At 37.8% G+C, this 23,205-nt stretch overlaps 1 protein-coding gene across 1 annotated transcript; it reads right to left on the minus strand.

Moving 5' to 3' along the window:
* Nucleotides 1-2,566: 2,566 nt before the first annotated feature.
* LOC146168268 (uncharacterized) lies at nucleotides 2,567-20,901 on the minus strand. The gene is made up of 6 exons (XM_083386243.1): nucleotides 20,544-20,901; nucleotides 19,816-19,970; nucleotides 16,838-16,988; nucleotides 13,274-13,459; nucleotides 13,028-13,170; nucleotides 2,567-2,836 (listed from the first exon to the last, which is right to left on the minus strand). Exons 1-6 carry the CDS (start codon nucleotides 20,899-20,901, stop codon nucleotides 2,636-2,638), a joined length of 1,194 nt encoding a protein of 397 aa, XP_083242369.1. The 3' UTR covers nucleotides 2,567-2,635.
* Between the last annotated feature and the right edge of the window lie 2,304 nt (nucleotides 20,902-23,205).

Below are 23,205 nucleotides of genomic sequence, written 5' to 3' on the forward strand. Positions count from 1 at the left end.
TATAGAATTAAGTGTTAAGTGCGTTGAACATAAGCTAGCCTACAACCTAGCAATGTGTTGTGCTTTTACCTTGCACTTACTTTGCTTGTCGGGGTCACCATTTGTAGGAGCCAGAGCAGTGCACACGTCAGCTTGTATTTTCGAATGACCGATCGAGTTACCGCTCGGAAAGAGCACTATAGAAAGACGTGTCGCGTGTAGCATGTCGCGTAACACATATAATAAAAGGATACACTACAATACTAACATGTATTAATTCACATCATAAATCATTTAAATCTAGGAGATTTGTACCTACCCAATTCCCAAATATATATTATTTTGATCACGTTTTTTCGCCCAGGGTCACGTGTAGGGATGTCCGATACATTTTATTCTAAAACTGATAATCTACATAATAAAAGAGAAAGTTCGTGAGATGTGTGTGTGTGTGGGGCAAGATGTTCGCCCAGTCGGTGATGATTATAATATGAAATTCGAGCAGCGTTGACTTTGCGCCGCTTTAGCTCAGTGGTAGAATACTGGTCTCGTGAACCAGGCGTCGTGTGTTCAAACCTCACTGGTGGAAAATTGTTGTAATGGTGACTTTGAATTTACAATATATACAATGGAAATGTTACGTCACACTCAATGCGATTTACAATGAGCTTTATCACTTACCAAGATTGTATTTAAGCATGTATTCCAGATTCCCAGCGTTAGTTAATTTAATTACCAAGATTGTATTTAAGCATGTATCCCAGCGTTAGTTAATTTAATATAGGTATATTTAGAAGTTTTTGCGGACCCCCGGTTGAGAACCACTGTTATAAACTATGTTAACAAACGTGTGCAACGTTCCAAGTAAAGACTTAAGTTTAACAAATTTAGGCAGAGTTCGCAAAATATCGCTTTTTTTGTTGTCGCAGTAAGTAAAAGATAGTCCAAGTTTAAGGTATCCGCGCAAAACTTTTTTTCAAGCGCAATTACCTGCCGGGAAATAAAAAATAAAACTAAGTATATTTCCTTAGTAAAGTAAAATTTTAATGTTTCCAACTAAGACTATTATGTTTAGGAATTTATTGATGCCTGTTTACGCGTAAAATTTAGGTAGAGTTCGCAAATTTACGAAGAATTAAATTTTTATTTTTAAGCCGTTTGTTAGCGACAGTGATTGAGGCCAAAGCCTAATGACTTCTTACAATGTGTTTACCCACGCAATACTTAGCAGAGTTTGCGAAAAAAGCTTTATTGCAGCAGATAACAGCAAGCATTTGTTTTTTCAATGAGGATTTTTCTTACGTTTGACGCAGTTTAGCACCGGAATTACGTATTTGCTTAAATATGACGCTACCAAGCAAGTCTAAGCAATTGCTGCTGCAACCTAAAGTTTTACATTTGGGAGTTATTCTCAATTGACAAATGTCACGGGTTTTCGTTCCTTAAAAGATGTATTGCATGCTTAGCCAAGTGTTGTGCGTTAACCGACTTCACATCACATGATTTGAAATTTCTATTTAGTGACACTTAGTTCAAACGTTTAGGCATAAGCAAATTTGTTATGACATTTAAAAAAATATGTTTGCATTATTTATGTCATTTACGAAGATTTTACGAATAATCGGTAAATATTCTATTCAACCTGGGCAACGCCGGGTATTTCGTCTAGTAACCAATATTTGACGTAATGTATATGGCGATCAGATTTGATAGCAAATGAAGTCGTAAGTATGCCTAAGTAGGCAAAATTTATAAAATTGGAACGTTCATGGGTAATTTTTGCAGGTTATTAATACAAAATTTTCCGAACCCAAACGCTAACACGCAACCTAACCCAAATAATGTGTGTTGATTTAATAATTATTTGAACGACAGGGAAGAATCCCAAACTCGGACGGGCATAATATATCATTTTTCGTTTTTTCGGTATACAGGATTGTTACGTCACACATTGATGTATTAAGGCTTAAAGTGTTTATATAATTATTATTAAATCAACGCAAATTATGAGTTAGAGTTTTATCTGTTCACTGATGATTGCTATATCTATTTGCAAAATACGCCCAATTCTATTCTTAAACAACCTTTCTGTTTAATTGCTTGCCACCAGGGTCGACTGAAATTCTTTTTTCCAGTTTATTTTACAACAACGAAATTCAACGTTGGCACGCGTTATATACAAGTGATATGAGCGTTAAAGCAAAAAGGTATAACAAAAAGTATCTCTGACACAACGTAGTCATTCATAAAATCTCATTTACACATAAATCGATGTTTGAATGAAATTCATTTTAATTGAAGTCTGAGTAAATGCCACAAACGTCCGTCTAATGACCAAAGGACGCCCGGACAAAAAACAAACTTTCCGTTCGATAGAAGCATTTGTTCGCGATGCAGTCAGAGACAATCGATTTTCATAGTCAAGGTACAGTTCACGTCAGTAACATCAAGATGCGAGATAAGGTATAACGTTCGTAATTTTCGTAAATATCAAGGAATTTATTTTATAGACACAACATTATGAACCCTTGTTCCGTGTTACAGTCCAGTTTTATAGTCCGGCATATATATACATATTAGTGCAAAAGAAATAATCCTTAATCAAGTGATAAATTGTTTTTTATCTAAAAGTTGTAAGTTATGTTTTTTATTATTGCTACATATATATAATTTCCCAAGGCAGTGGGTTGTCAGTAGATGTAAATAAATCGGAAGATGGTGTTGACGTCGCTCCACCGCACGACTCGCAGGAACACGACTGTATATCAGGAATAGTAACAACAAAAGTATCTCGTCCGCAATGGATTGGAATATCCCTTTTTTTATGCGAGACAGCCTGGCAACAACGGCAGTCATTCTGTAAAACATAGCAAAATAGCCAATTGTTTTATGTTGGTTTATTGCATTTTATAAAAAAAACATTTTTTGTGAAACATATTTTTAAATGTGTATGTGCTAGCAGCTATACAAACTAATCTAAAGTTTCCCTAAGTGCTTTGACTCTAGCCGGAGTGTCTTTTTATATATTACCACCTGGATTAAAAATTTATACAAACAACCGATGCGAACATAATCCATGTTATATTTGACAGCGCTTTTTCTGTAGGACATAATAAAGGTATCATATTTATAATTGTCGAGATTTGTAGGCAGCTGTTCGCGCCTCGCAACTAAAATCATAGAGGGGAAAAAGTCCTGTTTTAGACCGATTTATCTCCGGAGCGTTATAGAAAAAGTGTACATCGTAGAATTTAAAAATTTTCAGACATGACGTAGAGTGGTATGTAGGTGCATATCATAGGTTTAGGAGTCTGCACCCATAGAGGCCTTCGATTGGAGGACAAACAACCTAAAATAGTGTGGCCTCATCGTTTGAGTCCTCTGTAGCTATCGACCCCTATCTAGCGGTAGAAAAACTCAATACACAATTCGTTCATATTCGCTTAGTTTGTCCAGCTCGCGAAGCAAGAGGCGACTAGCATTATGCTGAGCGCTTCATTCTCCCTGGGGAGATAAGCGGGACCTGCAATGCTCATCGTGCGAAATGTGTCCTGTTGGTAAAACAGCTTATTCCTCTTACAATATAACATGTTTTACGGCCGCAAATTTTAATGCAAAATCTGGTGGTAATGTAGACCTCTTTGTTAGCAACTATATTTCGCATGTTGTTCCTACTTAACATATAAACTAAATGTTGGTAAACCCCAGGGCTCTGTGAAAACCTTATTGTTGCTTTACGTAACGATCGTTATAGTCACAATTCGGTGGTAAACATATAATACTTGGTATGGGTTTTTAACGGAAATCAATCGATCGGTAGCAATATCTCGTAAACAGGACTTGTTTCTCAGTTTCGTAGTAGTGTCTAGTGCAGGGGTGGGCAACTTCTCCAGTCGGCGGGCCTGCTATGATAAAAAAAATTAAGTACTTGACAGGCCGAATTTCTGGATCGATACATTAATCTTGTATTTATCTATCTATACAAGAAATAAAGCGTATTTTTGATGTACTCCTTGTTAGATTGGCGACACTCTTTGACAACTTTACGGTTCTTGGCAAAATCCATGGGAAAATATTCATTGTAAATTATAAATCTAATTTTAACCCAAAACAAAGAATCTAAAAACACAAAGAAAACAAAGAACTAAAGAATAACTAACAATCACTATTATTTGACATAGTAAGCAAGTAGTGGGGGATTGCGGCAGATTGTGGCCGCTCGCCACATTATCATGTAAGTTGTAATAGACCGGAAACTGTCTGCGGGCCGCTCAAAATCCGGGTCCGGCCCACGGGCCGTATGTTGCCCGCCCCTGGTCTAGTGGATTTGTATTTCAAAAGCGGTAAAATATTATTATTTTGCTACGTATTTATATATAACTATTACGTATTTATGCTTAGTTTTTACCTAAATACCGTTACTTAAATTGTTAAGGAAAGTTTTGGGCTATGTAATTGTCTATTAAAGGAGGTTTTTAGGGAGCGGGGTTGGTAAGACTGAAGCAAATGATTTTTTGCATGGTATTTACAAAACAACATACCAGAAAAGATATCCCTTTGCTAACAAGGTATTCCCTTTGCCCCCTTTTTGCATTTTGTAAATTCATAGATGGGTGAAGGAAGCAAATTTTCGGCCCATGTCTGATTTTGCTTGCAGAAATAAGTCAGGGAAAAGTACAACTTAATACATACCCTAAAACTAACAAACCAAAGTGTAATATATAATATTACAAGAATTAACCTGGCAAATAACCCTATTTATAATGACCCAATTGTTTAACCACCCTTGAAAATAAAGCCCTTTGAGTGTTCTGCAGGATTTGTGTGAATTAGTGTTGGCAGTTTGCTACCGTTTGTACAATAAAAGTTTATTTTGGGCGGCAAATTAATAGGGTTTCCTTAATTGGTTTATTAAGCACTAGATCAAGGGTGGAAAAGTTTTCAGCATGTATGCCACATTCTGAAATTTATGAGTTAAAAAAAAACCCGCATAAAATGAACAAAGTTTGTTAGATGGATTATTAAAGTTTATTTTTGTCTCTTTACATAAGAGTGGGCTCTGAAAGGCCAAACAATTTTTTTTGAAATAATGGAAACAAATAAAATTTCGTTGATTTTTGATATGATTTAATTGATTCTTTGAGGCATCAGCAATACAACAATAAGACCTACAAAACACAACTGAATCAGAAAAATGTATAAAATCACAGTATTAACAGTAACACCCACGACACAATAAAGCTAAATACGCAGTAATATCCACGACAGAATCTAAAATCGTAGGCTATTAATAAGACCTAAACCTCTCGAAATAGCCTAACCTAAGGCCATTAGTGTGCCGTAGGCCGCTTTGGTCGGAAGGTTTGAGCGCTGTAATTTGAACGACGACGCCGCTGTTTAGGCACCGGACCCTTTGTCGGTGGTTTGTGTTATGGGCGGGTAATGGGTGAGGTTAGAATCTGGGTATTGAAAGTTTTAGAGGATTTAGTAATGAAGTTAGGGATGTGGTTTGTGTTAGGTAAAATGTTGTATTTCTTTTGTTTAAAAAAAAATAAAAATTGAAAAAAACAAATGAAAATTGAGGAGAAAAGCAAGTAAGTTTTACCCGACGATCTCCGCGTTTGCAAATGTCAAGTGTTCTTCTTTTTCGGTTAAAATACAGTATCTGTAATCGCACTCAAACTAATTTCAACTAAATACGTAGGCTACTCGGAAATGGGAGAATTGTTTTGTTTGCAGTATTTTTTTCTCAAACTATACAAGTAGCTGCAGATACAAGAAGTTGAAGCTGGGCAACCTTATGTTTCATCCTTTCTTTACTTTACTTTTACGTACACTTATAAGTAGGGCGATTATTTTTTGACCTAAAAAACAGGAAATTTTGACCTAAATAATTAAAATTTTGACCAATTTTGACCTGAAAATAATTTATTTTGACAATTTTTGACCTGTTAGAAATGCATTGATTTAAATAACCTAGGCGTCGTTAATCACGCGTTTTTTATACTGTATATTGCTCTAATAAAGATGTAATACGGTTAAAATGACTTTGAACATATATTAAAACTGATTTTTTTTTTTTATAAAATGAACGATAAATTTCAAAATAACTGAACGACCAATTTTAAAAAGCTGACTTCATTTTTTTTTCTATTTTTTAAGCGATTTATGTGCATTTTTGTTCGATTTTGGCTTGAAAAAATTTTGACAAATTTAGACCTAACGTGTAAATTTTGACACAATTTTGACTTTTTTTGACAAGTCAAAAAATAATCGCCCTACTTATAAGTTATAACCATGCTAAAACAAACAAACTGTGTAAAACAGACACCTTGTGCTAGTGAACTTAACTTACTGTGACAAAACAATAGATATTGTAAACCAGACAGACTCTATTATGACGTAGAGTAAAACACTTAAAGCATAGCCTACTTATCGTCTTTCCTACTTATCGTCTTTACTTTATGCCGTATAGATATAGGAAGTAGACGTTCCCGTGAGCCAAGTGGCTCCCTTAGAGAATAACTGATTTAGACGTTATTTCCATTATTGAGTATTTGTCATATAGTCCTTATTACGAACTATGTTTTATTCCGGCAGGTAATTGTTCTAATTTCGGTATTATGGCTGGAATTCGTTACACTGTCAAAAATATTGGGTACTTCATTGAAAAAGTTTTGGGTAGTGCAACACTTTACCCCGAAGCAGGGCCAAAAAAATTGTGTACCCTTAAAACCTACCCAAGTGGAATTGGGTAGCGTGTATACGTAAAGAAATTTCCTTTTTTTGTTGGGTGAAAAAAACATGCTACCCAATTGGAAGAAGATTGTGGTGACGCCATGGTTTTGTTATCTTCATTCACAGACGTACAACCCTGTTGGACCAGTGATGTATTTTGATTGCCGGTGGAAGGCATTCTAGAGTACTTTTCATGCATGTTCGCATGGAAAACACGATTTTTTCCAATCACATCCAGAACATAATTTCACTGTCCTCGTTTCTCCACAACTGTGAATGGACATTTTCACTGGAGAAGAAACTTGTTGTGGTCAGTTGGTAGCAGCAGTAGCGCTTTTTTGTCGACTTCCATCCGTCGTGGTTTGGGTATCTCTGTTCATACCTCTTGTATCTCTCTCTTGAGCTCTTCTTTGGCCAGCGGTAGAGTCGTCTCAATATTTTTCCTTAGATCGATAACATACTAGTAGCTTGACCTCGCTTCCGTATCCGTGTGTGGGTTAGTCCACATTTCCTTTAGAATAGACATTGGTCCGCGAACCATCCTCCCGTAAAGTAGTTCGAAGGGTGAAAATCCCGTTGACTCTTGAGGAACTTCACGATATGCAAACAACAAAGCACAAATATGTTCCATTGTTTTGGTTGATCACAACACAGCCTTATGAGCATTTTCTTTAGAGTCCCGTTAAATTTTTCTACCAGTCCGTTACACAAAGTGTGATAGGGACTTGTCATCAGATGCTTATTCATTAGAAGATGGTTCACTTCTTGCATACACTCCGAAACAAATTGAGTCCCTAAATCGCTTAACACTTCTTCAGGAATTCCTAATCGACTATACATGTCGACCAGTTCCTCTGCCACGGTTTCAGCTGTTATATTCTTTAGCGCTTTCGCCTCGGGGTATCGCGTTGGATAATCAACCAACGTAAGTATGTATCTGTGTTTGATTGTGTCCCTCTTCACTGGGAGGATGAATAGGGCCAATGAGATCCACAGCAATTCGTTTAAAAGGAACGTCGATTTGTGGCGCTGTATGCAGACGGACCCTCATCACACTGCCTTTGTCCACCGTCCTCTGACAAATGTCACCCGTCGACAAAATCGCTTTACGTCGTCACGCATGCCAGACCAAAAGAAGTTCCTTCAAATCTTGTCGAGTGTTGTTTTAATACCCATATGCCCGGCCATAATGGAATCATGACAACCTTAATAACGCTTTCTTTTAGCTTACTTGGCACAACAAGTTGTTTCATCCATTCTCCTCTGCTTTGTTTCGGGTGTTGAAACATCAGCAGTCCGTCTTCATTCACAAATGTGGTTACTTGTTCCCCCTGAACCAATACGTCCTCTGCCTCTTTTAGTTTAGAGATTGACGTTTTTTCTCTCTGTGCCCTTTCGAAACGGCCTTGTCCGTCACAGGCCATTCGTCCCATTTTGGTACCATCAGTAGTTTCTCTTTATCTTTCTTATGTCTCTTTTGGAAACGCGTTTGGACAGCGTTCGCTTATTCCTACAATAGATCGGGGTCTTCCTCTCCTCTAAAGCCTTGAATGTTTACGATGCACACCTCATGCAAAGGATTGGGTAGACATAGAGTCTTTACCTTGCCTGTCCAATATGGTGTATATTGACCTTTATATTTACCACCTCGGCAGACACGACAGAGCCGTTGGCCAGCTTGAGGAGGCCTGGTCTGTCAATAATTTCGGTGCCTGTTCCTTTAAGTAAGTCGATAACACTTTAGGAGACGGCTTTAAAAATTGCTGTTTGACGAATAGCTCACTCACACCGCCCGAGACGAAAGTTGCGCCCGATAACTTCACCCACTTCAGCAGGTAATTCTGCAGACGCACCGCAAACTGGGAAGGCTCTTACCCTTTTCTGGTTTTCAACTCCAAAACTTAATGCGGTATCCTTCTTCGTTTAAATCGTAACGGTTAAGTAAAGCATGCTTAAGCCGATCATAATCCACAGAGTCAGCGTCCGAAATTCTTAAGTATGCTCGACCTGTTAGAAGGGCGCTTAGCGTAGTCGCCCACTCTAACTTACCTCATTTGCAGGTTACAGCAAAGCGTTCGAAGCGTAGCAGATAGTTATCTAAGTCGTCCTTGCCATCGACAAACGTTGGCAGTTTAGGCGCTTTTGCCTTGCTTGTGACTGCTTTCTCGCGCTGACCAGCATTAACCTCTGAACGCCTACTGTTCAATAATGAGCTTTGCCAAATCGGCTCCAGTCAAACCCATTTGCTTGCCAACTTCAGCAATCTTTTTCATCTCGTTTTCTTACTTCACCACCAGATAAAACTAGGTCAACAGTCAACAAAATTCAACAGAATAAATCCCGGACGAGCTCCCAATTGTCGCAAACCTTTAGGCCAGATATCCTAAAGTTTCTTTTCTGCAGTGTTGTAATGACTTAAGTCATTGACTTGACTTAAGTGCACTTAAGTCACTGTTTTCAAATGACTTGACTTCACTTAAGTCCTTTGACCAAAATGACTTGACTTGACTTAAGTCTTTTGGACAAATGACTTGACTTGGACTTGCTCTCATAATGACTTGACTGGGACTTGACTTGGGCAACCGATGACTTGGACTGGGACTTGACCTGTTATTTTTGCAAAAGACTTGACTTGCACTGAAGTTATTTTTCAAATGACTTGACTTGGACTTAAGTTATTTCAAAATGACTTGTTTACAACACTGCTTTTCTGTGATGGCAAACCTAAAACCGGCACAGCAAAAACGGCAGATGTTTTCCTTAGTTAGCTTATGTAAAATCCTTCTCCACGTCTTGCCACAAATTCACATCAAAACAGCAGGTTATTTCAGGTCAACTGGTCGCACCATAAGATATCACAATAGGAATATTACGTCACAATGGTCGATGACAGGTGGCAGAGTAATGCAATGTCTGGGATTGTAAAAGTAGTTTTACAGGTATAACGTAATTTGTGGCAATTACTATGCGGTTATTGATAACTTCAGATAAACTTATGTATTATATTTATAATACTAGATAGTGATCGGAATGTACATAACATTTATCTGTCTGTTCATTATGTTTGATTCCTATATTTAATGCCATCATAAATGAACAAAGCGCCTTCTATAGGCATCTATAAGAAGGTACCTGTTCTACATTTGCCCCGTGTTACAGTTGGATATAAAGTTTCTTTTCACCCAGTTTTATTAATGTACTCGAAATGATATTTAAACGTGACATGATGACCCCATAAAGGGTGTTCTTAAATGGGTTTCGCACCATTTCCCGCATTTAGGAACGGCCATTTTGATATGCGGCGCAACGTTTAAGATAGGTTTAATCGATGTACTCGACATGATATTTAAACCGAAATTTGTTTTTTTAACAGCCCCCCTTTCTAAACGCACCGAATTCATAACTTAAGAACAGCATTTTAGGGGTCCGTGTAGAGCAGGAGTCGGCAACCTTTCGTACTCAGTGTGCCAGTTAATGAATAATGTCAAAATATTCTCTCGCGTGCCAAACATTTTTCTATGTTTAGTTTTGCATTGGAAATCAGGGCTGCGGAGTTGGTTAAAAACAACCCGAGTCCGACTCCGGCCGAATATGCAATTTCATCGAGTCCCGAGTCCGGCTCCAACTCTACAGCCTGTATTTCACCAATTTGTCTAACTTAAACAAGATGAATATTCCGCAATCCACTTATAGGGCTCATAGAAAATATGCCACCAGCATATGCTATTCCACCTTAGCAATTTACAGTTTGCACCTTAGCAATTTACAGTTTTTGCTGAAATTTGGTACTGCGCATGCGCACACGTCCGCCTCGAGACTGACATCTATAGTAATTTAACTATATTTTTTGGAATATACTTCGATGGTTTTCAGCCGATACCTAGAAGTGTTAACTATTAGTTTCGATTTTAGTTGGTTTCTCAGTCGCACAAAAACGCACGTGCTTAATTTTAATGTAGAACAGTGCTTACGTTTAACATAGAACAGACCGGTAAAACTTTAAATTAAATTTTGCGGACCGGTTGACCTTCAAAACTTAAAATCAACCCAAAATTTAATTACGACAAAAGTATCTTTTTCATATCATACGTGGTTCTATTGAAGTTTTTTTAAGTCTGGACTTAAAAGTTTAAGACTTAACGAGTTGTAGCCTAATTTTAAACAGTTGGGCACAACACTTGCAGGATTGTGGCGTACGATAAAGTCCAAAGTAGTCCATTTCCTCTATGTTACATCACAATGCTGCAAATTACGGAACTGAAGTTTTAAATTTGATGTACAAGCAGCCTTCAACATCTTGCATTTTGCAATTAAGATATAAGATTGAAACATATATTGCGTACTGGCAGGAAATTTGACGCGGACCGGCAGTTGAGAACCACTGATGAAGAATACCCTGCTTTAGTTTAACGCAGTAAACTTCACGCCAATTTTGGGGCATTGTGACGTAATACGAACGGTTAGTCGTAAAACAAAAACAAAAAAAGTTTAACGCTGACAAAAAAATGTTACATACAATAGTTAATTAAAGACATTTATTTGTGACACGAACTGGAAATGTGTGCAACTATTTAGTTAGCGCTAGTGTTAGTGGTATAATAATAATGTTAATAATGTGGTAGTGATGTGTTGGTTGTGCTTTCTTAAGGTGATATAACGGCCGCGTTAAATCGATTGGCGTGCCCTGTAAAATCATCTCGCGTGCCAAAAGTGGCACGCGTGCCAGGGGTTGCCGTCCCCTGGTGTAGAGCCCTTATGTGCTTTAAATAATCAAACCTTTTGTACCCGACATGCTATTTAAATCTCTGCTAGCTCCCGGACTATAAGCTTTCTTGTGTAATTCCGCAATGGCGTCGTTTATAAATCGTAGCTTAGAAGTAGATTGGCGATTTTTGTGGCCCACCTAAGCGGACTGTATTGGTTATATTTATTCGCTATTCACTGTTGCTGCCTAAGTTAGAACAGACATTTAATAAACGAATTGTTGTTGTTATACACTTTATACATATTAATAGTTTTTTCGTTATATATTTTAGTTTTTTTAAGGTTTTTTTATCGTTATAAATGATGTACAAAGTGACGAGGCCTTATAAAACCACGAGTCTTTGTTTCTCGAATACAGCGCTCAATCTGTGGGCTCACTGGTACGTGGTAAAGCTCTTTTAGCTGGTTCTTGACATTTTAATTGCAACTTTAACTTTTGTTAGGGAAATTTATACAATCTTTTTTATATGATTAAATTTTAAAATATGTTAAACTTCTGTATACCAGGGACAGGGAACCTTTTTATCTAAGGGAGCCAAAAAAGCGGAATACTTTTGGTTATATTTGGATGGGAGTCATTTAACACAGTGTTCTTAAACAGGTGAATGGTTCACCCCAGGGTGAATAAAATGTTTGCAGGGGTGAGTAAGGGTGAACCGTCAGAAATTGATATACCTCTGCAGTAAATCGACTACTGAACTGTTGTTTTTGCTGATTGTAATAGTGAAGTTGGTTTGTACTGAGAGTATTAGTACAAACATTTGGTGACAGTGTTTTGTGCTTTTGTAGCTTTATATTTCTGAACTCGAGAAATTGTAGATTTGCAATGGTAACACTTAGCTTGAGTTAATCTTAACATAAATCGAAACAACCTAAGTCATTTTGTGCTAGACGAGATAGTTTTCATATCATGAGACAAGGGTGAATGAAATCTATAGATATATGCTAGGGGTAAACAAAACTAAAAAAAGTTTGAAAAGCACTGATTTAACATGTTTCAACATTTAGTTTATGTTGAAACAAAATCGTGAGTTAAACAGGGCTTTTTTCTGTTCTTATTTAAAAGAATAAACACGAAAAGTACATTTTCTAAGATTAAAAAACTTCAATTACAGAATGCCATGATACTATGACCTTTGGAACAATAAGAGATTCCGTCTAACGCACTAACAGACACCAATAGATAAATAGGATTCGCGCGAAGCGCTGAAAAAATTGCTACTCGTCTTGTTCAAAAAATGAAATGTATAGTTTGGAAAGGGGCCATGGCCGCGAGCAGTTTTATCTACATCATGCTAGAATGACAGTTTTCGGGCATAATTCCCTCATTAAAATAAACATTAGGCGTTACCAAACGGCACTGGTGAAGGTTGTCGCGGGGTAAAAAGGTTAAGACGCTCTGCTCTAATCGAAAACTTTTTGTCATTTCGTTTTCCCGTAAAACCATACACGTCACGGGCAGTGCAACACTTTTATTTTTTATACTGAATATGCATGTCAAACTAAAGTAGGTAAAAATGCATTTTTTGCGATAAGTTAAACTAACCTTTAGAAACTGGTTATGATGCAGAAACAAAACTTGTGAGTGACAGGTTCCACTACATGAAGAAACTTCAGTTTTTTTGCTTATACATCCACTGACGTTGAATAGAACTGTTGCACTTTGCAGACCACAACTTTCAACAGTTTCTTTAAATATATAATACATCTTTATATTACAACTATAACAGTTTACAGGATTAAGCCATGAGTAATTAACAATCAAAAGTTAATAAAAAGGCCATATCCTTACTGCATTGTACAGGGCAGCAATCATCGTCAGTGTGATATATGGGAGTTTGGTGTTTATCACAAACCACGTCACATTGCCTAGGCAAGCACGTAGTTCCCTGAACCGGATCTTCACAAGAGCAAAGTAGGCAGTTACCCTCTTCCCAAGTGGTTCCAACATTGTGAGTTGTCCCGTTGAATTTGCAAGCTGAATTAATAAAGCAATTGGTTGTTCTTTATAGTAAATATCAATCTTGGTTGGGAGTTCTACAGTTCCATCTGGTTTTAGCTTCACTAAATGTGGATAAGATTATTTTTCAACTTCATGTATCTTGTTCAACAAAACATAGCCCTAGACCTGAAGCGTCCAAGATTAAATAATTCGGAAAATATTTTATAACTTCAAGAACCGCGTTTTTAGATGATTTAATGTCCCTTACAACAAACCCGATTTTCAACTGTAGTTAGCTCAGTGCAAATCTACCCAATTGATAAGTTCTACAACAGTTTAGAATTTGAAATTACCCACGTATTTGCAAGCAAGCAGTTTGTGAACCACTATTTGGAAGAACGTTTATGCTTGAACAAGTTTTCTTTTGAATAAATCTTATGCTAGATCACTAATATTTATTAGTCATATGGAGAAAACTCTTTTCCAGCGTCATTCTATTTTTTTTTCTTTTTACAGCGTCATTCAAGTCGGATATTTTAAGACTTTCATTTAAAAAGGTTGGACGCCTTTGATCTAGAACAGAGGTCTCCTACCTTTGTGTCGCGACCCCATATGGGGTCGCCTAAACCTTACCTTTTACGGGGTCGCCAACACTCACTAATTCTGCAGTTTTAGTGATTTTATTGCGCTTGTGGTTTAAACGAGCGCGATGAGTAGGCTATAATACAAATATTAAAACAAACAAATTATAATCTGGACTTGAGTATAATTTAAACATATTTAATCGCTTGTATTCAGTTCAATCATTAGGCCAACTTATCTAAAAACAAACTGGGGTCAATTGTAAATGCTGATTTCACGAAATAAAATGCATCCAGATATACAGTAAGTTGTCTTAAGTTCCCTAATTGATAGTTTCACGGTATGCACGGCGCCCTTAGGCTGAAAAAAAAGCCCTCAAAAATATATAATTTACTCAAAATGTATAAACTTACTTGATATACAAATAAGATTTATTACCCGGGGTAAATCAAACGCCTTGTCCTTTTTCAATTTTGGATATTAAATCAACTTGTTTAATATTTTACCTTAGCATAATTCAGTGGTTCTCAACCTTTTGTGCTCCGTGGCCCCTTTAAAAATCTCTCAACCTTCGTGGCCCCCTTGATTAAAAAAACAACTAGCATAGTATTTAATGTGTTTTCACTTGTTTTACTATTCCACGTTAATAACCAATACAGTCATTAACGAATTCTAACGAAAAGCACTTACTTTTCATTAATTTAACAAACCCTGCAGTCATTTTACTTTAAATTAACTTAGTTAGTCATTGCCAAGCTTTTTCTTGTACTCCGCCATTTTTTCACTCAGTTCTGTTTCGTATTAAGACAAGCGAATGTCATTACATACGTCAAGACGATTTCTGACTTTCGTTTTATGCACGCCTGATCAGAAAGTCTAGCTTCGCAAAGATAGGTATAGTTGCCAATTAAACGCACATTATGACGGTATTCTTGCTGAGTAGTGGGTACGAATCTCTGATAGACAACAAAAAATGGAGACATAATTAAACTATTCATAACAAAAATGTTTTATCTGGCGAGTAGGAATCTGCTAGCAGGGCTGCGGAGCCGGATAAAAACAACCCGAGTTCGACTCCCGAGTTCGACTCCCGAGTCCGACTCCGGCCAAAAAAATACACCCGAATCCGACTCCGGCCAAATGTATGACTTTGTCGAGTCCCGAGTCCAGCTCTGACTCTACAGCCTGTATTTTACCCATTTACGCAACTAACTTAGAGTGACTCATATTGGTGTCATAATTGATCCACCCACATTACATAGTTTAAAAATATTTCACCATTTGCTATTACACTGTTACAACTTACATTTTGCCGCTTTAACAGTTTTAAAATTTGATACTGCGCATGCGCACGTCGGACTCGGGACTCGGGTAGTTTTACGCGGTCTTACTCGAGTCCCGAGTCCCTCGTCCGACTCCGATTCCGCAGCCCTGCTGCAAAGTAGAATCCAAAGGTATTTTATTTTTCTATAACAAACGGTTTCGAATTTAGAGTAACAAATCTAATAATTTTTGAATTCTATTTTGGGGGGTATTATTAACAAAAAAGAAATTAATCGCTAAACTAATGCTAACATATGTATATTGTAGTCGAAAAAATAAATAACAAATGATTAAGACTCTAAACAACTGCCAATTAAAGAAATTGTTTAAATTAGAATGCATAACTACACGAAAAACTAAACAAGAACCTAAAACGTAATAGAAACACCCCATTGAGTGCAATGCAAAACATTGTAGTGTTTTATTTCTACTTCATTACAAATATGATACGTGAATTAGGCAGTCAAGAATATGCTGCCATAATGCGTTACTATTACTTGACAAATACGCTGTGGCGTATTACCTCCCTAAATATTAGCCTAAACTTGACCTTGAGTAACCCCGTAGCGCAATTTGCGCGTTTTACGATAGAGTGTTTCTTCTGCAACTTAACGCCCTTTAAAAAATGCGAAATCTCTGCAACTGGCATTGAAGGTTAGTTCATTTGATGGACAGTTAATAATCAGGTGACTGTTATCAGAAAGTTATTGCTCGCCCGAAAAAACACGCCACGCCACGTTATTGGGCTGCACGAAGCGGATTGTTTCGCCGCAGCGATAGGCGGTGTGAATCTTGCCAATCGCAGATTGACGACTAGGCATAACTTTCCGCGATGAAACAAACAAATTTTATCGGTTCCACTTACCCGATATAAACGGCTGAATTGAATTCAAAATAAAAAAAAATAAAAATTTGAGTAAGCTGGCAAATTTAAAAAATAATGACCCGTGCTAAGCGAGTTATGCTCGTGGCCCCCCAATCACAGCTCCGTGGCCCCCCAGGGGGGCCAAGGGCCACGGTTGAGAAACCCTGGCCTAATTAATGTTCTTCGCTCTTTTTACCAAATTCGCCTAAAAATCGTCCTTTACCTTCCAAACTGTAATATTGACTGATCAAAAGCATATTTGTAAAAAAAGGTTGTAAGTTTTACTTATTGCACCATGCGATCTGGTAACGTGAAAAAGGCGGAAAAACTCACACATATTCGGGTCAGCTTTTGTACCTCTTGGAAGTTAAAGTGCTCTCGAACTAACCTTTAACCTTTCACGGAGTCAAATGCGTCCGCGGACTCGGGTTTCAGAAACACGGTTATAGAGGAAGAAAAACATAACAATACCACGCAGATTTTCATGGTTAAACAGAATATTACAAGTTAATTCTAAACCAAAGATAACGCAACTATGATTTTTATGTTTGTTAACTGAAAGCTCAATAAAAATAAGGCTCGATGTCGTTATCCGGTCGTTCACCCATAATAAACGTCAACATGCCATAAAAGCTATTTCTTACCGTTTGGAACGCATTTGCAGCATTCGTCTGAGCTGGTTTCATTTATAAGAGAAAATCCATCAGGACAAGCAGAAATGCTGCAAAACTTTTTGCAGGTTTCATTGTTGTTCGACAGGTTGCAGTAATAGCACTTGTTTTTAATGACCAGGTTCTAAATTAGTAATTAAAATAAACTGATTTTAATCAGACTGCAAGATGCCTAATGAAGCCGTGTTCCCTTGGTTGTACGACTGTAGGCCTACGTCATAAATGATAATACACAATAAGACCTATTTTTTGGCAACACCATATATAACTCATAAGTTCATAACTTCTTTACTCAAGGCACACCTTTAGTCAGTTAAACATTAATGTAAATGTTAGACGTTATCATTAGGCCCCATAGAAGCAAATTGTTATTACAATGGTAGCGTGATGGTATGGCCGAGCCATGAATTCTTAACTTACCACAGGCTATTTGTAACCTGGCCTTGTTTGCATTATTATTCAACAGATTCTATTGAGGCTCCCGGTTTACGGTGATGTGTAATCGTTTTTCAAAAAATACAGAAGGGCTAGTTGTACACATATGTGCATGTAGCTTTAGTTGTTATTCATATTGTTTTTAAACAAAACTTTGATGCAAACATGTTGTTGAACTTCCATCGACGGTGCAAAACCGTTTGGTGGACTTATATAAATTCACCTTTACTGTGGTTGAATGAAAATAAGGAGTACTGTAGTATCTGCAACCAGTGCTTTTGGGACAATTTTTTAACCCGTTATGTAAACAACTGACACGCTGCAAACCAAACTACTTATTAAACTCTAAATTTATACTTATTAAACTCTGACCATACTTATTAAACTCTGAATTTAGCTCAAATAGGATGTGCACATACCGCTGAACACTCTTCGTAACACGCTTCACACTTCGACGATGGGGAAGTGGATATATTAGGTTTAGTTGTTGAAATAACAGAAAAAGTGGACACCACAGCTGCAGATGAAACTTAGTTAAGCATAGAGTTGTTGACATTTTTAGAAAAATAACTAATAATAATTTCATATTTACCACATGAAGAAACTCATGGCTTTGCGAAATAAGTTTCTAATGTAACTGCTATTTTAAACAATTAGGATCCGAATGCTAATTTTATCAAAGAATTTAGTTAGATTTATAGTGTCTTCAGGACATTTTAATTGACAATATGGCAACACATTTTTTTGTTTAGTGAGAAAGAAATTTTTATAACATAAAAAAGTATAGAACCATAAAAAATTACAGATATTTCAGTAAAAATCTCTCGAACTTTATAAAAATATTTGTCAACAGCCAAACGACTGAGTTAGACTGTCTTTAATATTCTATGTTTAAAAAAAATAGATTTAAACATAATTTATTGTGTAACCGCCACAGGGGTGTGCTGTTAAACTGCCAGTATTTGAACTATGGGCTTAACCTCACCAGGAGATTGTGTAATTTTCCCAACAAGAGGAGAAGATTCTATGTTTGCCACAAATCTTGACGTTGAAACAACCGTAGATCTCACAGGTTGCGTTACAGTGGACGAAGAAATATTTAAAGAAGAAGAGGAAATGGAAATGGATTCTGTAGTATCCATTGAAGGACCTGATTCTAATTGTGTATTTGTCCATAATGAGGAACCGCTGGATGATATAGCGGTTCCAGGTGCACCTGATGAAGTTCCACTTTTCAAAACCTTGGTTGAAGTAAAGCCTGACGTAAAACCTCCTGCAGATAGCGTTTTTTTAGGGGTATTTGTAGCCGAATTACCAATTGACACCGCCGAAATTGATTCCGTGTTAGTCGACGAAGATGTTTTTTCACTTTGTCCGATATTTGTTATTTCGAATGAAGAAACAATTGGATATGGAGAAGTGTCGGTAACATTTGAAATAGAACTGCTAGATAATGACATGGTTTCCATGATACTTGACGAAAGTTCGTTTTCGGATTCTCCCGTTGGTGATAGTGTTGATGTATAAATTACCGGAAAAGGTGTGTTTTCAGTTGACAACACAGAGCTAAATGTCGATTCAGTGGTTGCTGAAAAACTTGAAACAGAGCTGGGATTAGATTCTGTCACACCTATTGAGGAAGCTTCTTGTGATTGTGGTTTTGGCGATATAGTTGATATGGAACTACCTGACGATATCGCGGTTTCAGGTGTGCTTAATAAAGTTCCACTTTTCAAAACCGTGGTTGAAGTAAAGCCCGACGTAGTAACTTCTTCGGATAGCGTTTCTCCAGGGGTCTTTGTAGCAGAATTGCCAATTGACACCGCCGATTCCGCACTACCCGACGAAGATATTTTTTCACTTTGTCCGATATTTGTTGTTTCGAAAGTAGAAACACTTGGATATGGAGAAGTGCCACTAACATTTGAAATAGAACTGCTAGATAATGACATGGTTTCCATGATACTTGACGAAAGTTCGTTTTTAGATTCTCCCGTTGGTGATAATTTTGATGTTGAAATTACAGCAAATGGTGTGTTTTCAGGTGATGACACAGAGCTAAATATCGATTCAGTGGTTTCTGAAAAACTTGAAACAGTGCTGGGATTAGATTCTGTCGCACCGATCGGGGAACCGGGCAGTGATTGTGGTTTTGGCGCTATACTTGATATTGAACTACCTGACGATATCGCGGTTTTAGGTGTGCTTAATAAAGTTCCACTTTTCAAAACCGTGGTTGAAGTAAAGCCCGACGTAGTACCTCCTTCAGATAGCGTTTCTCCAGGGGTCTTTGTAGCAGAATTGCCAATTGACACCGCCGATTCCGTACTACCCGACGAAGATATTTTTTCACTTTGTCCGATATTTGTTGTTTCGAAAGTAGAAACACTTGGATATGGAGAAGTGCCGGTAACATTTGAAATAGAACTGCTAGATAATGACATGGTTTCCATGATACTTGACGAAAGTTCGTTTTTAGATTCTCCCGTTGGTGATAATTTTGATGTTGAAATTACAGCAAGTGGTGTGTTTTCAGTTGATAACACAGAGCTAAATATCGATTCAGTGGTTTCTGAAAAACTTGAAACAGTGCTGGGATTAGATTCTGTCGCACCCATCGGGGAACCGGTTAGTGATTGTGGTTTTGGCGCTATACTTGATATGGAACTACCTGACGATATCGCGGTTTTAGGTGTGCTTAATAAAGTTCCACTTTTCAAAACCGTGGTTGAAGTAAAGCCCGACGTAGTACCTCCTTCAGATAGCGTTTCTCCAGGGGTCTTTGTAGCAGAATTGCCAATGGACACCGCCGATTCCGTACTACCCGACGAAGATATTTTTTCACTTTGTCCGATATTTGTTATTTCGAATGTAGAAACACTTGGATATGGAGAAGTGCCGGTAACATTTGAAATAGAACTGCTAGATAATGACATGGTTTCCATGATACTTGACGAAAGTTCGGTTTTAGATTCTCCCGTTGGTGATAATTTTGATGTTGATATTACCGCAAATGGTGTGCTTTCAGGTGATGACACAGAGCTAAATATGGATTCAGTGGTTTCTGAAAAACTTGAAACAGTTCTGGGATTGGATTCTGTCGCACCCATCGGGGAACCGGTTTGCGATTGTGGTTTTGGCGCTATACTTGATATGAAACTACCTGACGATATCGCGCTTTTAGGGGTGCTTAATAAAGTTCCACTTTTCAAAACCGTGGTTGAAGTAAAGCCCGACGTAGTACCTCCTTCAGATAGCGTTTCTCCAGGGGTCTTTGTAGCAGAATTGCCAATGGAAACCGCCGATTCCGTACTACCCGACGAAGATATTTTTTCACTTTGTCGGTTATTTGTTATTTCGAATGTAGAAACACTTGGATATGGAGAAGTGCCACTAACATTTGAAATAGAACTGCTAGATAATGAGATGGTTTCCATGATACTTGACGAAAGTTCGGTTTTAGATTCTCCCGTTGGTGATAATTTTGATGTTGATATTACCGCAAATGGTGTGTTTTCAGGTGATGACACAGAGCTAAATATCGATTCAGTGGTTTCTGAAAAACTTGAAACAGTGCTGGGATTAGATTCTGACGCACCCATCGGGGAACCGGTTTGTGATTGTGGTTTTGGCGCTATACTTGATATGGAACTACCTGACGATATCGCGGTTTTAGGGGTGCTTAATAAAGTTCCACTTTTCAAAACCGTGGTTGAAGTAAAGCCCGACGTAGTACCTCCTTCAGATAGCGTTTCTCCAGGGGTCTTTGTAGCAGAATTGCCAATTGAAACCGCCGATTCCGTACTACCCGACGAAGATATTTTTTCACTTTGTCCGATATTTGTTGTTTCGAAAGTAGAAACACTTGGATATGGAGAAGTGCCGGTAACATTTGAAATAGAACTGATAGATAATGACATGGTTTCCATGATACTTGACGAAAGTTCGTTTTTAGATTCTCCCGTTGGTGATAATTTTGATGTTGAAATTACAGCAAATGGTGTGTTTTCAGTTGATAACACAGAGCTAAATATGGATTCAGTGGTTTCTGAAAAACTTGAAACAGTGCTGGGATTAGATTCTGTCGCACCCATCGAGGAACCGGTTAGCGATTGTGGTTTTGGCGCTATACTTGATATTGAACTACCTGACGATATCGCGGTTTTAGGTGTGCTTAATAAAGTTCCACTTTTCAAAACCGTGGTTGAAGTAAAGCCCGACGTAGTACCTCCTTCAGATAGCGTTTCTCCAGGGGTCTTTGTAGCAGAATTGCCAATGGACACCGCCGATTCCGTACTACCCGACGAAGATACTTTTTCACTTTGTCCGATATTTGTTATTTCGAATGTAGAAACACTTGAATATGGAGAAGTGCCGGTAACATTTGAATTAGAACTGCTAGATAATGACATGGTTTCCATGATACTTGACGAAAGTTCGGTTTTAGATTCTCCCGTTGGTGATAATTTTGATGTTGATATTACCGCAAATGGTGTGTTTTCAGTTGATAACACAGAGCTAAATATCGATTCAGTGGTTTCTGAAAAACTTGAAACAGTGCTGGGATTAGATTCTGTCTCACCCATCGGGGAACCGGTTTGTGATTGTGGTTTTGGCGCTATACTTGATATGGAACTACCTGACGATATCGCGGTTTTAGGGGTGCTTAATAAAGTTCCACTTTTCAAAACCGTGGTTGAAGTAAAGCCCGACGTAGTACCGCCTTCAGATAGCGTTTCTCCAGGGGTCTTTGTAGCAGAATTGCCAAATGAAACCGCCGATTCCGTACTACCCGACGAAGATATTTTTTCACTTTGTCCTATATTTGTTGTTTCGAAAGTAGAAACACTTGGATATGGAGAAGTGCCGGTAACATTTGAAATAGAACTGCTAGATAATGACATGGTTTCCATGATACTTGACGAAAGTTCGTTTTTAGATTCTCCCGTTGGTGATAATTTTGATGTTGAAATTACAGCAAGTGGTGTGTTTTCAGTTGATAACACAGAGCTAAATATCGATTCAGTGGTTTCTGAAAAACTTGAAACAGTGCTGGGATTAGATTCTGTCTCACCCATCGGGGAACCGGTTTGTGATTGTGGTTTTGGCGCTATACTTGATATGGAACTACCTGACGATATCGCGGTTTTAGGTGTTCTTAATAAAGATCCACTTTTCAAAACCGTGGTTGAAGTAAAGCCCGACGTAGTACCGCCTTCAGATAGCGTTTCTCCAGGGGTCTTTGTAGCAGAATTGCCAATGGACACCGCCGATTCCGTACTACCCGACGAAGATATTTTTTCACTTTGTCCGATATTTGTTATTTCGAATGTAGAAACACTTGGATATGGAGAAGTGCCGGTAACATTTGAAATAGAACTGCTAGATAATGACATGGTTTCCATGATACTTGACGAAAGTTCGTTTTTAGATTCTCCCGTTGGTGATAATTTTGATGTTGAAATTACAGCAAGTGGTGTGTTTTCAGTTGATAACACAGAGCTAAATATCGATTCAGTGGTTTCTGAAAAACTTGAAACAGTGCTGGGATTAGATTCTGTCGCACCCATCGGGGAACCGGTTAGTGATTGTGGTTTTGGCGCTATACTTGATATGGAACTACCTGACGATATCGCGGTTTTAGGTGTGCTTAATAAAGTTCCACTTTTCAAAACCGTGGTTGAAGTAAAGCCCGACGTAGTACCTCCTTCAGATAGCGTTTCTCCAGGGGTCTTTGTAGCAGAATTGCCAATGGACACCGCCGATTCCGTACTACCCGACGAAGATATTTTTTCACTTTGTCCGATATTTGTTATTTCGAATGTAGAAACACTTGGATATGGAGAAGTGCCGGTAACATTTGAAATAGAACTGCTAGATAATGACATGGTTTCCATGATACTTGA

This window comes from Ascidiella aspersa, chromosome 1 (genome assembly GCF_963924565.1).
Source record: "Ascidiella aspersa chromosome 1, kaAscAspe10.2, whole genome shotgun sequence".
NCBI lineage: Eukaryota > Metazoa > Chordata > Ascidiacea > Phlebobranchia > Ascidiidae > Ascidiella > Ascidiella aspersa.

What these genes read in the sequence shown, in the direction of transcription:
- LOC146168268 (XM_083386243.1), bottom strand. Translation starts at nt 20,901, where the DNA reads ATGGGTGCGTCAGAATCTAATCCCAGCACTGTTTCAAGTTTTTCAGAA. An exon ending in CTGCAAATGCGTTCCAAACG is followed by an intron (nt 13,460 to 16,837) that starts GTAAGAAATAGC and finishes TTATTAATTCAG; the next exon opens with CTTGCAAATTCAACGGGACA. An exon ending in ATCATAACCAGTTTCTAAAG is followed by an intron (nt 2,837 to 13,027) that starts GTTAGTTTAACT and finishes TATGTTTTACAG; the next exon opens with AATGACTGCCGTTGTTGCCA.